The 13,101-nt window shown below is 41.3% G+C and overlaps 2 protein-coding genes across 2 annotated transcripts; one reads left to right on the forward strand and one right to left on the reverse strand.

Annotated features, from left to right (window-relative positions):
* The first annotated feature begins 1,332 nt into the window (after nucleotides 1–1,332).
* Nucleotides 1,333–9,379, forward strand: ppp1r14d (protein phosphatase 1 regulatory inhibitor subunit 14D). Its single transcript, XM_027274817.1, has 4 exons — nucleotides 1,333–1,840; nucleotides 7,628–7,708; nucleotides 8,028–8,060; nucleotides 8,175–9,379. The coding sequence occupies exons 1-4, from the start codon at nucleotides 1,661–1,663 to the stop codon at nucleotides 8,241–8,243; spliced, it is 363 nt and encodes a 120-aa protein (XP_027130618.1). The 5' UTR covers nucleotides 1,333–1,660; the 3' UTR covers nucleotides 8,244–9,379.
* Nucleotides 9,380–9,471: 92 nt separating this feature from the next.
* Nucleotides 9,472–13,071, reverse strand: zfyve19 (zinc finger, FYVE domain containing 19). The gene is made up of 11 exons (XM_010738259.3): nucleotides 12,853–13,071; nucleotides 12,641–12,762; nucleotides 12,488–12,541; nucleotides 12,236–12,402; nucleotides 11,994–12,136; nucleotides 11,739–11,847; nucleotides 11,342–11,560; nucleotides 11,153–11,229; nucleotides 10,865–10,966; nucleotides 10,615–10,772; nucleotides 9,472–10,397 (listed from the first exon to the last, which is right to left on the reverse strand). The coding sequence occupies exons 1-11, from the start codon at nucleotides 12,904–12,906 to the stop codon at nucleotides 10,319–10,321; spliced, it is 1,284 nt and encodes a 427-aa protein (XP_010736561.2). The 5' UTR covers nucleotides 12,907–13,071; the 3' UTR covers nucleotides 9,472–10,318.
* Between the last annotated feature and the right edge of the window lie 30 nt (nucleotides 13,072–13,101).

Here is a 13,101-nt window from a genome sequence, read left to right on the forward strand (position 1 = left end):
GATGAGTCATCCAATTAAAGTATGTAATGAGTCACGAAGCTACCCTTGAAGTCATCAAGGACTAGGTGAAGAGGAAGTGGTCACTCACATTATGCAACATGGATTTAGGGATTTAGACTGAATCATGTTTCCAGCCAGAGGCTAATTTGGGAAAACCAAAGAATCTTTCCACAAACACTACAGCTTCCTGACAATGCGATGTTACATCCTCGTCCAACAGTGAAGATGAAACAGTAGAGGTCAAGCTCATTTACTGCCTCCACTTTTCCTTTTCTCCCACAGAAGACGTCACCTGGCCGAGTCCGAGGTGAGAAGGCCTTACACAGGTCTATGGTCAACCTCCCTTTTTTTTTTTTTTTTGACAACCCAGCAGCGCAGAACCGAGCAGCATAAGACGAGATGAATGAATTTGTTTGCCTGGAAAGGTGAGCTGCTGGGGGTACTCAATAATTCAGTATTTGTAACAGACGGTGCATCAGTGGGTGAACACGCGCAGCTATGGCTGATTGATAGTCTCTGCCAAAACAAAAAACTGAACCCCATTATTCATATCGTAATAGGATCTGTGGAAACTCTGCAGCTCTGTTGTCTCTGTTGTCTCAACTGTAATAATTTGGCACCGGGAGGTACAACTTTGAATTTTTGACCTTGGGTTATTTGCCACTGTTGATATTTGACTTCACAAACATTGATAGTTTCTAGACTTTTGTTTGACATTTGACTTCTAAACAGCCATAAACAGTTCTCCCATATTCATCCATTATTGATGGGTGCGTAACTGAGGATGCCAATTTGACTTCAAGGCTTATTAAACGTACACCTGATAATGCCTGTTATAAAGGACAAGGCAGCTATCACACTAGAGGAACCCTGGCTCACCTGTCAGGGGGACCCAGCTATTGTTGGACGTGTTTGTGAACACAAGAGCCCTTAGCGTGTCAAACCCTTTCAACTTTGTGAGCAGATGAATACTTTGGTATATATTTACTTTTGCTGAGTAAATATTAGGAATATGTGGGTTGGTATGCAGATGTTTCTGACAAATCATATGATCATAGAGAAAAGAATAAAAGTACATTTCAATAATGTCAACAAGACACATTTTTCAGGCAGAGTAATATTCCTAACTTAAGTGCTGTGGTTTCCTTCTCAACCTTTCTCCTCTTTTTTTATCACTGCAATTGACCTATGATTTGCCTCCTGCTATAACATAGAGGAAGAGAGCAAAAAGCAAACACACACCCTATAAGGTACATGTGCACATACACACACACACACACACACACACACACACATGCACAGAGCCATATCTCATTACTATCCTCCTGATAGTGCAGCCAGTGGGTGTTGCAAGAGGAGGAGGGAAGGAGAGCAAGACAGTGAGCTTTAGAGAGAGAGAGAGAGCGAGAGAGAGGACGAGGACAGGCAGAGAACCAGAGCTAGTGTTATAGAGAGAGAGCACGAACACTCAACAAGATAATAGGAGATACGCGTGGGAACAGTAGCCCACAGGAAAGGCAAAGATAGAGACAGAGCAGGGGAGCCGGTGTGCAAAACGTACGTGTCATAGCCTGTGGGTCTGTCTGTGTGAGTGTGTGAGTGTGTGTGTGCGTGAGAAAGCTCAGTGTGTTTCCACGGTTCTCCTGAGGCCGTGGCAGCCATGGCGTCAGAGCCAAGCACCCAGTCCAGGGTGATGTTCCAGGCAGCGGACAAAACAGAGGAGCCGGCGCACCGCAAGCTGGGCAAGCTGACAGTCAAATACAACCGCAAGGATCTGCAGAGGAGGTTGGACATTGAGGAGTGGATCGACGGGCAGCTGCACCTGCTGTTTGACTGTGAGGTAGGGTAGGGCTGGATCACACAGACACACACACAGACACACACTGAAGAGGAGGAGGAGGAGGTGAAGGGAAGGAGCAAGGAAGGAACTGCACTGCTCGTAGGTGCTTGCGGTGGGCTATCCATCATGTGTGAGAGATTACAGCGACCTAAAAGAGAAGTGGGTGGGTGGGAGGCAAGTAGCTTTTGCTCCACGGCTGCAATTTTTGGCAAACAAGCCCTCATGTGTCATCAACCTGACTGCAGTATCAGCTGTGTGCAGTGTGCACCATGGTGTTCTACCATAGTGATAAGATTATCTTTCCATGAAACAATGTCCTTAAGTCATTAGGAAGCGTTTGTGAGCATGTTGCAGTTCACTTTAAGGATATGGCTTCATTTCACAATTCACAAGTTGGTTTGACACAAGGAAGTTAAGTAGCTTAGATTCACTTACATGGGAAGCAAACAATATTATCCGGTAACTCTGTGATAAAGTAATAAAGAAATGCCAGAGTGATAAAAATTATGGACTGAGATAGAGAGCATTTATGTCCTGCTGTTATGGTGACACCCAGGACATTATGTCATCATTTTGTCGTCTGCGTGTATGTGTCCTGCCCCTCAATACACTCTTAACTATTTAAGGTATAAAATTCATCTTCCTCAATCCCCTTTGTAAATCCCTCTATCCAGATATGTAGTTTATATCAACACCGTGTATGTGTTATGAAAAACAAGATGAGGTATAATCACTATTTCCATGTTGTGCCTAATTAATGTCCTTGTTGCATAGATTTAATGTTTAATATGTCCTGGGGATTATGTCGAGACATCAACCAGCTCACACACACACACACACAAACAGCATCCTTCATAACGCTACTCCTGTACTGTGGGATACAATCCAATTATGTCAGAGGCTCCATATTGATTTGCTTGGCATTCTCTGAGGGGAAACCATGGCAACAGATGTCTCATCGCCCACATGAGGCAGCATGGCACAGTAGAATTAGGGGTGTCTGTTTAGGAGCATGAGCTTCCTAATGACGATGCAGATCAGATGACAACACCGCCTCCGTTTCATGCCGGAGAAGACAGAGACAAACTGTTTCTCGTTTAATCCTCGAACCACACGGAGACCCTTGGCTGCAGACGGCCTGTAGCCACCTCTCTGTCTGGCATCCCCTTACACTGCCAGGGAGCCCTTTGCAATATGGCATGTAGCGATGCTGCAGAATATGAGCATGCACCAGTCAGACGCGGATGTTCTTTACAGTAAATCTAGCTGTAGACAAGCATCCTCAATTATGTGTGCTCATATTTTTCTACCTTCTCAGTAGAAGGGGTTAATGCTGGTTGGTTAAATGTGAAACACTTAGCTGAGTGCTACAAGTATTGTGCTACTATCACATTTCATTTCTTTTATGAGCTTATATTCCGCTCACATCCCGAGCCTTCCCCCCTGTGGTAATATATGATAATATGCTTGTAAGGCTGAGGGCGGAATAAATCACATTAGTTGAAACCAGAACATGTGGATAACAAACACTGATCTGGAGTCTTTCTCTTGTACTCTTTTGATCTTGTCCCAGAAACATAAAATTATTTCACATTTACAGCACTTGGGTTTTCATATTCTGGTCCTAACATAATATGCAGGTTCATGTTGAACTCTCGGTGTGCTTGATGAGATGATGAGAGATATCAATAAGTCTAAAAATGTCTTTGATTAGTGCCTGACATTATGAATTGAAGCTGATGTTCCTCTTCTGTATAATTATGTTCAGAATAGTCTGAATATGAAAATGAAGGCCTTACTTTCTAGTCAGGAGGGACAGAATATTTGCATTAGCAACTTGTCCGGAATTAGTCGTGGCTTGTCCACGTGCACTGGCCTGTGTAATGAATTTTGCATGGGCTCAGGGGAAGGTTACTCTGTTGGTTCTCAGAGTCTTCCTCGTGGAAGCATTTACCATCAGTCCCCTGTGTCACCACCTGAATTATTTAGCTGCATTTCTAATTCATACAAGCGCTGCCTTGGTCTGGAGTGGCCACCTTACGTTGCAAACTTCACACCTTCTGAGAAAAGATCAACTAAAACAAAGTTGTAAAAAACAGCTTTCAGAGAGACTAGATAGCCACGTCTAGGCTTGCATAGTAACCCAGAAACCCGATTCTTCCACTGACACAAGGTTAACTCGCCCAAGACTTTACATATTGTTTTCATGAGTTTTAATTCTCAAATTGGCGCTCTCGTATATAGCAGGATCTTGGACTTTGCTCTTTGCTTGCCCTTTTTTAACTTTAACTAACTCTTTAACTGTGTCATGACTCAGTTAAGTTAATGAATATTTCGACCTGTGCCAGCTCGTGCCTCTGACAGGAAAAAGGAAGGGTCTGATAAGTTAAACATACGATGGCATGTTCTCAAAACAGCTGAACTTCCTGGGCATGGTTTCCTCTACATTATAATAGCAAACACATGATGTGTGTTATGGAACCACACTGTGTTTGATGCTGAGGTTTTGATGCAATGTTTATATCGATATCATCACCTAAGTCTTACATGTAAAGTGTAACAAAAACATTTAAAGGAATAGTTCCACATTTTGGGAAATACACTCTACACGCTATCTGACTGTTTAATATCCAGCAGCAGGTTAGCTTAGCTTAGCATAAAGAGCAGTAACAGGGGTAGTTTGGCTCAGTGAGATTTGTCTACTGGCATCTCTAAAGCTCACTAATTAACATGTGATTCATTAGGAGTTTCCCTTTTTCAGTTTTGATGCTAAGCAAAGCTAAGTGGCTGCTGGGTGTAGCTTTATAGCATTGTATCATGCTTATATTATGTAGCATTTATAGTGTACAGATATAGTGTGTATATGTATATTTCCCAAAATGTCAAAACATTGCTTTAAATACAGGTGCATGCTTTAAATTACAGACTAAAAGCCGAACATGTTTCTAGCTATCTGACAACACCATCATGTTGAAAAGGGGTTAAACAGATCAACAAACCAAATAAAGAAGCCAACCCAGTACAACAAAACAGATCACTGACTCAGAAAATTAAAAAGCATTCGTCTTCCATGGGTCTTGAATGTCTGCTGCAGATTTTATGGTCAGATATCTTTTAATCAGCAAAAGTTGATACATTGACCTGAAGGTGGGGCTGCAGGGAATAACGTTATATAATGACCAAAACATCGATTGGGAACCTGGAGTGTTGGGAGCACTGGGAGCATGAGTGTGTACAGTAAACACTGTGGTAATCTGTCAGTTGTAATTTAAAATTGTATTTTAAGGTCAGTGGGTCACCACAATCACTACAGTTAATCTTCTTTTGAGCTTAAATGCACCTAAATGCAATGAGTGAATATTATGGTAACCTGCTCAGTGTGTTTTCTATTATTTGGTCCTGAAGGTCGATACTTCATTGCCCATGAATGTCCAGTATACCCTTTATTTTCAATATACCTTGCAATGTTCAAGGGCAGATTCTGACCTGAGGGTTGTCCTAGATGACAGGTCAGGGGGTCACCAGAATCATTAGGAACTATTCACTGGGGTCATGAATATCAATACTCCATTTCATGACAATCTTGCTGTTAGTTCACAAATCTACCTCTGGTCGAAAGTGTTGCATGGGCTGACTGATCAATCCCTCATCTTTAGGGCAATTTTATGAAACTTAATTTATATAGCACAACTACAGTCAACATAAATAAAATATGTAATAAAAAAGAGTAAAAACATTTAAATGATCATGCTGCTCCCCCGACAGGGAAAAAGCAGGTCATCTCATCATACTGCTGCAACCTTCCTGATTCAGATTATAAATTCTAATGGAGGTCGTCATATCTCTACAAAATCCAGCTACTATTTGGACTGCATTCCTCTGAGAACCACTTTGATATTCATGAATTCCAGTATTAGTGCCAACATTCATTTTAGCTTCAGTCTATTGCTTTTAACTTCAAAAAGTGCTGCTCAGACATTTCTGCCTGGGGGCCTCATTAAAATGCAATTTTCCTCTGACAATGAGGGTAACTTTCACCAAGCTGAAAATGCGACCGCGTTCCAACACGAAACACTGAAAAGTTACTGGAGGGGTCATCGTATTTCTTCATGCACATGTTCCTCTCATTGATATTCAGTGGTGCTCTATATGGTCCTGCAGTCACATGCAGACAGCAGGCGGGGTTAAGCTCAATAAGTATATCCCTGTTCATACTCATCACTAATGTAGAAGTAGGTTTCATTTTCACATTCATCCTTAGATAGCCATTTAAAGTTACATGCAATTAATGATAATTTATTAATAATCCTTGTTCACAAAATCAGCCAAACATCATTGTATATTCCAGTCTATTATAAGATATTTGGTTATTCCCAAAAGTTATAGTTGGATGTCAGCAGACATCTTCGAAATAGCAATCTTTATATAGCTAAAGCTGCATCTTAAAAAATAATTATTGTATGAGTAGTAACTGGTTAAACAGGGTGATAATTAAAAGAAACAGTTTCAAACAGTTTTCAAGTTTTTTACCTCAGCAATTGACGCACAAAGAAACAAACTGAAAAGCACAAACACAACCACCCACAGCCGAGCTGGTAAAGCAAAGCCCACGCAGCACAGAAATATACAGCACGGACACAGCCCTGCATGTGTCCTGCAGACATCAGCAGAATCACATGGGGTCCAAATTGGCAGCATGTATCAATTAGAGGGGGCACAGGGGACTCGGAAGGTGGGCCCATCTATTCCGCCACTCAGCACTTCCACATTGATTAGCTCTCTCTTCGTCCAGAAAGCTATGCGAGCACCATCCTCACCAGCCATGAAAACTCCCCAACCAGAAAATATTCCTCTCAAAAAGTGCCCCCACTTGTCAGATATGAGTGTACACCTGCTGACTCTAGATATCTTAGTGCTCAGGATTTCTCCAGTGAGCACTGTTCATTCCCTCTGGAAATGTAGTTCAAATGTGTGGATAACAGCTTGTGATATGAATTGATTACTTTGCCATATTTGCTTTGTATAACCCTTTTTTACAATCTTTAAATGAGGTTGGCATTAATCTTTTAGTGATTTAGTTAAGGCTAACCTCCTTAGAAAAGGGGGTTTGTATTGATTTAGTAACACCTACAGTTCATATACAGTTAATGCAGCCCACATATATATAATGTGGGACATCCTAGCCGAGATGAATATATTCTTTAGGAAACATTTCAACTGGAAATAATCTCTCAGTAATGGCTGAGCTAAATGCTGGCTGGGTAAACCATCCATGAAATCTGATGATGGCATGTGGCAAGCGTGGCCTCCTGGAGCCTTTTTGCCTTCATGCCTCGGTGCTCTTCAGCTCTGCCTATGTGCACAGCGCATCATCAATCACATAATTGTTATGAGAAATTATAAAGGAAGAAAAAACAGTTTTTATTCTTATTTCAACAATACAGACAACACTATTAACTCAGGTGGTTGACTACTAATAAAAGTACAGCGTCAACTCTTGAAAACCTGATCCAACAGCTTACACACTACAGTGCAAGGATTTCATTACTGTGCTGCAATGAAACCCCTGCCATGTTGCATCACATCCTGGATCCTATCTTACACTCCTTCTTTGTCTTCTGAATGACTCTGCTCAGTGGTGTGGACAGTCTTACCACTGTGAGTGAAAGGATGACAAGGAACTGACATTATACAAGAGATTTTGTAGCCTGCAGAAAGACAAGTGTGGGCAGTGTAGTAATAGGGGAATATTAACCATAGACCTTTTGTTTTTCACTGCTTCTACAGGAGGAAGAGATACCAGAGTTAGAGATTGACATAGATGAGCTCCTGGAGCTGACAGACGAGGGGCAGAGAACCCGGCTGCAGGTAAGATTAAGTTAACTCTTTTTCAGACATTTTATTTGTACATTTTTAGCCACTGTTCAGATTGCATCTCAAGTTATTTATATATTAATATGAAACTGCAAAACTGCAGTTCTCCAAGCTGTCCAACATTCAGGCCAAAGAATATGAACCCTTGAACACTTTTGTTTGACACCTGAGTACATAGCTAACTATTTGCAATGTGGGGTAATAGCTTAACAAGTATGTGACCTCTGTTGGAATCTAGTGTTGCAATGTTTGTAGTGAAAAAGCAATGTCCAATGTTGTTAATGAGCCTTCCTGCGTTTGTTTTCTTTGTTAGGAGCTGTTGCAGGAATGCGGAAAGCCAAAAGAGGTGAGACAAAACCTATTCTATATATATTCAATATTTAACAGAGGAAAAAAACATTAAATGGTTACTGTTGTGTTGTGTTGTGTGTAAAATCAATTTTCTCCATCTTCCCCACAGGACTTTATCAACGGGCTGCTCTACAGGATAAAGGGTTTACGCAAAATGTCAGGTCCCTTGAAGAAATAATTATAGGTCAAATAAAGAATTGAGACAATGTGGAGCCTCTTATCTTCCCATGCGTTAACTGTTTGGATGCCTGTATGTGCGGTTCAAATGTCTGTGGGACTATCTTTCTGCCCTCTGCACCCTTCCAGAGTCAGCATCAGTCTAGCACCAGAGCAGTAGGGTCTTGAATGGATTCTTTTTTATTATTATTTCACTTTAATTTATGGACTGCTATAACACTTTGTCTCCCATAAACAAACCAATAATGAACATGTGATAAAAGCTGTATAGACTATTACTCAGAGACGGACTGCTTTTTTTTTTTTTTTTGTGCAAGACTGTACATTTTCGGTTGCCTATTTATGTACATAAATTTTTTTTTTGTTCTGATAACAGTGTTGTATGTCAAAATAAAACTGAACATTTTCAAGACAAGGCTGTTGATGAATAATAAAAAAGGGGTTACATCTGACAGCATCTGTCAGGCATTATTCACGCACAGAAATAAATATTGACATGTCCATTACACTCATCAATTTAAAGTACCAATGATCTATCTACTATCCTGTTATCATAATTGCACTTTATTACTGCTCTAAAACACTTATTTGCTTTTAACAGTGATTATGTTCTACTGTCTAGAGACAACTACAAGACTTTACTGTAATACAGCTGTCAGCACATCATTCCCAGAATACAAGCTTCTGTTTTCCGCCGTAAATTTTTCAACAAAGTGATGTAAACAAAGGAGACGTTGACATGTCAGGTCGAGGAGTAAACACAGTGAAATCAGCAGCAGGAAGGTCCATTAAGAATGCATCCATTATCCTCATCCATTTCCTGTCTGTGATGTACGTCTGACACGGCCAGAAAAGGCAAACACAGTAACGGCCTCCATACAAACCTTAATGGAGCAAGCCCCTAGAGGAGAGTGTAATTGCGGTTTCTCCCCAGTTAGCTCGACAGTAATGCACACTGATGAAACTGCACTCTGGCCTTCTCTGTCATACGCAGGGGGTCTTTCGTCTGAGGGCTCCATTATAGTAATTTGCTTGGTTCGTCCCCACTTTCACTCTTGCCTCTCTGACACATACCATAAGACTGCATTTCTGACAAGGCCCGTCAGCCTGAGACATTTTTGTTGAGTGATCAAAAAACAAAAAAAAACAAACAAGAAAACAAAAAAAGCCATCAGTGTTTAAAATATAACTAAAAAGAAATGCATGTGACATAGCGCCTTTACTGACACTTTTGCATCCTTTATAATGATATTACACACACGGACAAGAAAGGCAATACTCGTGTCAGACTGGCAGCCAAACAGATTACAGGAGTGACTGCAGTGCCTGCCAAAAGAAAACAAAGCCCTCAGTAATCCTTTTATACTGGCTCCTCTATGCTTCTTCATCCTAGAGCTGACAGTAGTCTGGGATTGTACATCATCCCAGATGAGCTCATGATCTACTTTCTGTATGTTGTAAAATAAAAAAGATACAAAATAAAAAAAGAATCAAATGATGACAAGCACAAAATGCATCTCAGATGAGCCTTTGTTTCCTTCAGGAAGTAGAATAAGTGACATAACACATCAAGTTTCTTATTCAGTTGGACAGTTTAAAACTTTTCCGTGTGCAGAAGCTGTGCCGTATTTGCTAAACACCGTCTAGCAGCCTTCACTCACCTCTATTTTTATACATTACAGAAAAAATAGGTGCTATGGTTTTCATATTATACATATTTTATTACATGTACATTACCCTTTATTTCTATTTCTAGTACTTGCTTTGCCCTATATGTTGCCCATTGTTTTGTTTTTTTATTGTGTTTAGTTCATCTGTTAGTAGTTACAGAAAGCAGATGCTGCTCTTCCTGTGGTCTACACAGATGCATGTTCATAGCCACTTTGGACAGATTGGAGAAGATAAGTTGGGGTTAAAGTGTAGGGTTCTAGCTTGCTTTAGATAATAGGTAGTGTTTAAATCTTCTGAGAAGCAGTTTTAGTAACAATAATAGGTCACTTAAGTCTAAAGCACAAGTCTAACAGCGATGACTGACTAGAGCCTGTTAAGGCAAACAACTACAGCACAGTCTCACTATCATGTCTTCCTCTTCTTCTTTGGTGCAGTGTAGTTAGCGGTGCGATGCTCCATCCTGTCATATTTATCATGGCCTTCCCTGGGGAGATAATGGAGAGTGGATTGATAATTCATCACACTAAATACTTTATAGTCATGCTGCTTAACAGTATGACAGCAGCCTGCTTACAATTTATCTGGGTCATGGTATGCATTCCAAATCACAGTCATCTTTCTTTGGCATCAGGGCAAAGATTTCCTTTCCAATGCTCGCAGCAGAATTATTGTTGCGTCTTTTATAATGAATGTTACGCTACCTGAAGCAGCGGTTGCAGTATAGGTCTCCATCACAGGTGTGACAGCGAAGGGTGGCATCCTGGTTACAGATGCAGCACCATGGAAGCTCGTCGTCATCGCTGTCTGATGGCTGATGTGCAACAGCAGCTGGTGAAATCCTGCTCCTTTGTGCCTGGGTCTTTGAGACATATCAGATCAACGAGTTAACACGTTATTTTCTCCAATAGCTTGAAAAATGTATGAATTTGTATTTTGGCTGTTGTTTAGTACCGGCTTCTTAGAGGTTTTCTTCTTCTCTGTGTTCTTTGGCCCACTCTGTTCTAAAGGTATATTGTAGCCACTGGCTTCATCCAATGCAGCCTCTTCAGAAAGCTGCAACAAAAGTTAGAAATACAGGATGTCCTCTTACAAACTGCAAATGGCAAAATAGCAGCCTCTTGTGGCCTGCATACTGGTCCAGGTTAGTTCACAATCACAATAATCTTTAACGGTGTGATATGCACTATGTAAGATAAACTATAATTACATTACAGTATGAACTTTTGCATGAAACAAGACCTGCTTTAAGACTCTCATCACAGCTTCTTCCTCAGTCTCCTCGTCACTGTCAGGATGCTGAAAGTCCTTCATAGTAACTGGAAGTGAGATAACAAATACAACTACTAAGACTTCTAACATTTGTATGTGAAAGTAAGTTAACAGATGAGGTTAAGTAAGTGATACACCAGGGTCTTTGTGAGTATGCACCTTTGTCTGGGTCCTGCCCCTTCAGTTGCGCTAGCCTCTTGGCCATGTGGAGGACCTGATCCTGTGAATGGTGCTCCTTCTTCATCTCCTCCATGGCTTCCTCCAGTATACGTGCCTTCTCAGCCTCCAGGTCCTTGACCCCCTCCTGGTTCTCCTCCAAATTGTCCTCCAACGTCCCCCCCTCCCCTTTATTGAGATCATTCATACGACCATCTACACCTGCAGAGGGATTGATAGGTTTGAGCGCACTTAAGAGATCCCCAAATAAGCTTAAACAAGTCCAGTTTTTAAAAAGTAGTAATAAAATATTATTATGGTTGCATATGCTTATGATCTGACTGCATAATTAATGATTAATTGAACGTGGGAGAAAATAATAAGATGTGTAACATCTTACTGCATTCAGGGTTTGATTGCTGGTTGTCTATGGCAACTTCGTCTGCCATCTGAGTAATCAGATCATTGGCTTGTTCAGTCTGAGACCTGTTATCTGGAGGCTGGTGCACCTGCACAGACGTTGCACACAAATACTTGGTACTGGTAAGCGATTTTAGAATGTAGTTCACTTACTGCTGTAAGTACTTTAAGCTGCCTGTGAGGCATACTGTAAGGCCCAAGATGTTAGAAACAAATAGGAAGAGATTTAGCTCACAGGTGGAGGAGCTTGAGATGGAGGAGGTTGACCCCGTAGAGCTGCCAGACGGTCCTCCATCTCCCCTGTAGAAGGCACAGGCCGGCTGGGAGCCTTCAGAGCAGCAAGGCGAGACTCAAGCTCTTTCTGAGTGGGGACAGACTCTGGGAAGAGGTAAGAAATTTACAGTGGCTTTGGCCAAGAGAGAAAATATCATTACAGTATTTGTCAGATTAAATGGCAGCTGCTAAAAATTTCATTACTTGGCATTGTGTCCTCCTTCAGCTTTTGAAGTCTTTCAGCAATAGCCTGGTCTTCTTTACTCAGGCCTTTGGTTGGTATATAGCCTGCTTTACTGTTTCTATTGCCTCCATGTGCAAGAGGCTGTGCCGACTGTCCTTGCTGTTTGGCCTCAAGTGCAGCGACCCGTCTACGGAAGAAACATGAACTTTAGATATCCTGAAAACTGCTGCGTTGACAAAGTGTCATCTTTCCAAATTTGATCCTATACTGACTTTTTATAATTTTCAGGAGGAGACCATTTTCCAGCATTGTTTGCAGATTCGCCGCTAAAAATAAAGGATTGAAGATTAGCAAAAAAAAAAAAAAAATGCTTGTTCATACTGACTAATAATCACATTCTTTTTTCTGCACAGCTCGACCTTTACCTTGTCAGATTACCATGGCACTGTTTGCAGACCTTCTGCTGGGTGTTGCCACAGCGAGGCACCACAGCACTGAAAGTCAAACAGCTGGAGCAAAAGGAGCGGCCGCAGCTCTTACAGCCGAGCTGCGAGGACATTAAACGTCAATTACACCATCCCATGAAGCGTTTAATGTCTATCATCATGTGTTTGAACACCAGCCGGAGAGCTCTTACCTCCTTCTTGAAGAGACTGAACTTTGATGCACAACAATAACAGCGGTTGTCCATGCCGGCACGTGTGTACAGTCATGAGACAGTCAATTATAATTGACTGATGTTGTTCTAGCAGGTATGCATTAAAAAAAAGAGATGATGATGAAATGAGAACAATAATCTGGCAGCTAGCTACCTGCTCCAACCTTTCAACGCTGCCACAATCAAAACAGGAACCATCCAGGAACAAGTGACGTAACTGACGTCGTT

Source organism: Larimichthys crocea, chromosome XXIV (genome assembly GCF_000972845.2).
Source record: "Larimichthys crocea isolate SSNF chromosome XXIV, L_crocea_2.0, whole genome shotgun sequence".
In the NCBI taxonomy this organism is placed as follows: Eukaryota; Metazoa; Chordata; class Actinopteri; family Sciaenidae; genus Larimichthys; species Larimichthys crocea.